General features: G+C 32.5%; 1 protein-coding gene across 1 annotated transcript; it reads right to left on the bottom strand.

Moving 5' to 3' along the window:
- Positions 1–317: 317 nt before the first annotated feature.
- LOC131071318 (MYB-like transcription factor EOBII) lies at positions 318–2,361 on the bottom strand. Its single transcript, XM_058007109.1, has 3 exons — positions 2,024–2,361; positions 1,264–1,393; positions 318–1,017 (listed from the first exon to the last, which is right to left on the bottom strand). The coding sequence occupies exons 1-3, from the start codon at positions 2,145–2,147 to the stop codon at positions 570–572; spliced, it is 702 nt and encodes a 233-aa protein (XP_057863092.1). The 5' UTR covers positions 2,148–2,361; the 3' UTR covers positions 318–569.
- Positions 2,362–3,215: the final 854 nt, after the last annotated feature.

The following is a 3,215-nucleotide window of genomic DNA, read 5'->3' as shown; positions in this document are numbered from 1 at the left end:
TATTGATCATGCTTGGTCAAGCATGGACAAAAATAAATATTATCATTTCAAAATGAACATTGCATTGAAGTGATCACAAATACCATTTACTATTTATTCGACATTTCAAACACAAAACAACCATTGACATAATAAATACAAACTCATAACATATATAGAACAGAAACTAAAGAAGCATGCACACTATCATATCAACACTTCATAATCAATTTATTTTGTTTCTAAAATATCTTATCAAACAATCTTATAAAGAAAACAAATATTCAAAATATTATATTGAAAAATAGAAAACTAAAACTAAAATAAGTACATATTACTTCAATCATATTTACATTATTTTTTTCTATTACTAAGCAAACTCTACAACATTATTTTAAACATAAGTACTTATCACTACCTAAAGCTTTAACTAATTATATTTTCAGTACAGTTTCTCTCTAACTCCATTAGATTACAAGCAATCTTGTAAGAAGTAAACCTAGTGCAGAAGTCAAGTCAATCTGAGCTTTGTATGTACACGGCATTGAAAAATCAAATTTGGAATATATGAGAGCCTCTAATAAGGACAGTTAAAATCCATTGAATTGAGACACTGCTCCTCCATGAGTAACATGCCCATATAGCTCAGATAACATGCCTTCATAGGACTCCTCGTAAGGCATTGGCATGCCCTCAACTACCCCAAAACAACTACATTCCTCCAAGTTGTTTATCCCGTTTGTAACTCTGACTGAATCAATGATTTCCTGGTTTGCCAGCTGTTCATCAAAATCAATCACAATGTTGTTGAGTGTTACACTGGGCTGCAGATTAATCTGTGCCTGTAGCCCTCCATCAAATTCTACACCACTGTTTTGCTGCACAAATGGATTTGGCATAGAAGAAGAATATATACAACGTTTGGAAGATTGATTTTCAGTATTTGGCGTATGAAATTTTCTTTTAAGCCTTGTTCTCCAGTAGTTTTTTATTTCGTTGTCTGTCCTGCCAGGTAAACGCCGAGCAATTAGAGACCACCTGTAATGCAGTGAGAAAGAGTGATAATTATAAGTTACCGGCTATAATCCAAATTATAAATTCTTTCTACCATTAAAATTGTATCTGGCTTGTAATAATCTATCACCATAGAGTTATCAATAAAATTATATGTGGCTTGTAATAATCTATCACCATAGAGTTATCAATAAAATTGTATCTGGCTTGTAATAATCTATCACCAAGGACTATGGTTAGGGTTACTATGAATTAAAATCTGTTTCTAACCTGTTACCCCATCGGCTCTGAAGTTCAATGATCAAACGTTCTTCTTGTGGAGTAATATTGCCTCTCTTGAGATCTGGACGTAGATAATTTACCCACCTCATCCTACAGCTCTTCCCGTTTCTTCTTAACCCTGCAAAATTGAATTTAACCCACGACTCATCAATAAACTAATTGAATTTCTGGGATCCGTTGCCATGGAATGCACAAATGATCCATTTCATTCGACTTAATGTAAGAATTACACATATTTTTCAATCAATGTTTAGAACCATGTTCAACGATCTATTATCAGAAAGAAAACACAAATTATAAATATGCAAATGTTAAGGCTCTATTGAAATCTTCTCATATATTTGAACATAGTTTCAAACCAATATTGAAAACTAAATGATGCAAACATTTCAGCCTATAAAGTAGTGTGATCTATCATCAGAAAGAGGATAATCTCCTCTCCTCTACCTATGATATCTATTTGATGATTGATTGCCAAAGACGATCCAAAAACATTGATAGAAAAACTATGTAATAAAACCCAAAAACAATCATATACAACATTCAAACCTACTGATTCTAATATTGATTTGATCCCCATAGTTGTATTGCAAACAGATATGTGAATAAATTGTAAATCTATATAGTGGTAGATAGACTGGTTAAGGTAAGAGATTTCATTAAAACCAATGAAATAAAACCAATCTCTCTGATCAATATAAAGGGATCAATACAAGAAATCTGATTCTTCCAAAGGCTTAGACATTACCTGCAGTTTTGGCTGCAAAATCCCATCTGCCTTCGCCATGGCAAGCTATATGGTTAAGGAGCTGCAGATCTTCTTCCATAGTCCATGGACCTTTTCTAATCGGCTCCTCTTCCTGGTTATACATATCAGTTACACTACTGGATGCCCTAACTTAGTCTTCCTCTGTAATAATGGGAACAAATTTATTATCTAACAGGTTTTATTCTGAGAAAACTATATATTTCTTAATAAAAAAGTGCATCCTTTCTTGTATTCTTTGATTCCAACATTGGTTGATTTATTAGGAACCATGTGCATAATGATCCAAATAACTGAGCAGATACATTTATAGAGGAACACATTAGCTAATGTGATTCACGAAGTCATTTGTATGTTAAAATTGTCCATCAATATAATACATGATTTGGGAATAATGAAGTAGGTCATTTTTTGCACATGGCATAACAGCTGGAATGAATGACATAGATATCAAATACAAGTCAATAGGCCACGGTTAGGCTCTGGAAAAGGTGTTTAACAATGTAGAGTCTCTTAGGTTTTGATAACACCTGTAAATGGATTAAGCCGTTGATCTTTGTAGACTAAATTCTTGTTCATTTTCCTCGAGTCCTTGGAAAATTTAAACTGTAGTTTGTTCAGATTGCGTATGGAATATAAATGTCTTCAACAAAGAAACAAGAGTTTACACTAGACTCTGGATTCTAACCCTATTTTGTATTTCAGCAGAGATAAATATTTTATTCACGACTTCGCATGTTGTCTGTCTAACATTATGGAAATCACAGTTTTAATTAAAAAATAATACTTTAAATGTGTATTTAAAATGTTTGATAGATGTGTACAGATCTCATAATAATAATTGACTTTAAAATAAACATCAAACAATTGTCAACAAAATAATGATAATAATGATAATTTAAGACAATGTAATAATGTTCAAAACAATTTTAAAAACTTTCTATGATGGGATGAAAGGTGGCGTTAGAAGGCAATAAGTTATGGTTCCACTCAAGTGTCTGGCACAAAGGCATTTTTGATGCAGTTGAATTAAATATTATGTGAGGTGGTGGTATGTGAGGATGTTGTTTGTATGCCTTCCACTTGCATTTTGAGTTTTCTTAGTGATGGATGATTTCTCTTGAGGGTTTACTAGTTATGGCCAGTAAAATGGGTGGGAAGAATAAGGGAAAGG

The sequence above is a fragment of the Cryptomeria japonica genome, chromosome 2, assembly GCF_030272615.1.
Source record: "Cryptomeria japonica chromosome 2, Sugi_1.0, whole genome shotgun sequence".
NCBI lineage: Eukaryota > Viridiplantae > Streptophyta > Pinopsida > Cupressales > Cupressaceae > Cryptomeria > Cryptomeria japonica.
Note: the sequence above shows the minus strand (reverse complement) of the source record. Positions and strands in the feature narration are given on the sequence as shown.

Coding starts and splice junctions, on each gene's coding strand:
- LOC131071318 (XM_058007109.1), bottom strand. CDS start 2,147: ATGTATAACCAGGAAGAGGAGCCGATTAGAAAAGGTCCATGGACTATG. Junction 1,394..2,023: donor TTTTGCAGCCAAAACTGCAG/GTAATGTCTAAG, acceptor TCAATTTTGCAG/GGTTAAGAAGAAACGGGAAG. Junction 1,018..1,263: donor CAGAGCCGATGGGGTAACAG/GTTAGAAACAGA, acceptor ACTGCATTACAG/GTGGTCTCTAATTGCTCGGC.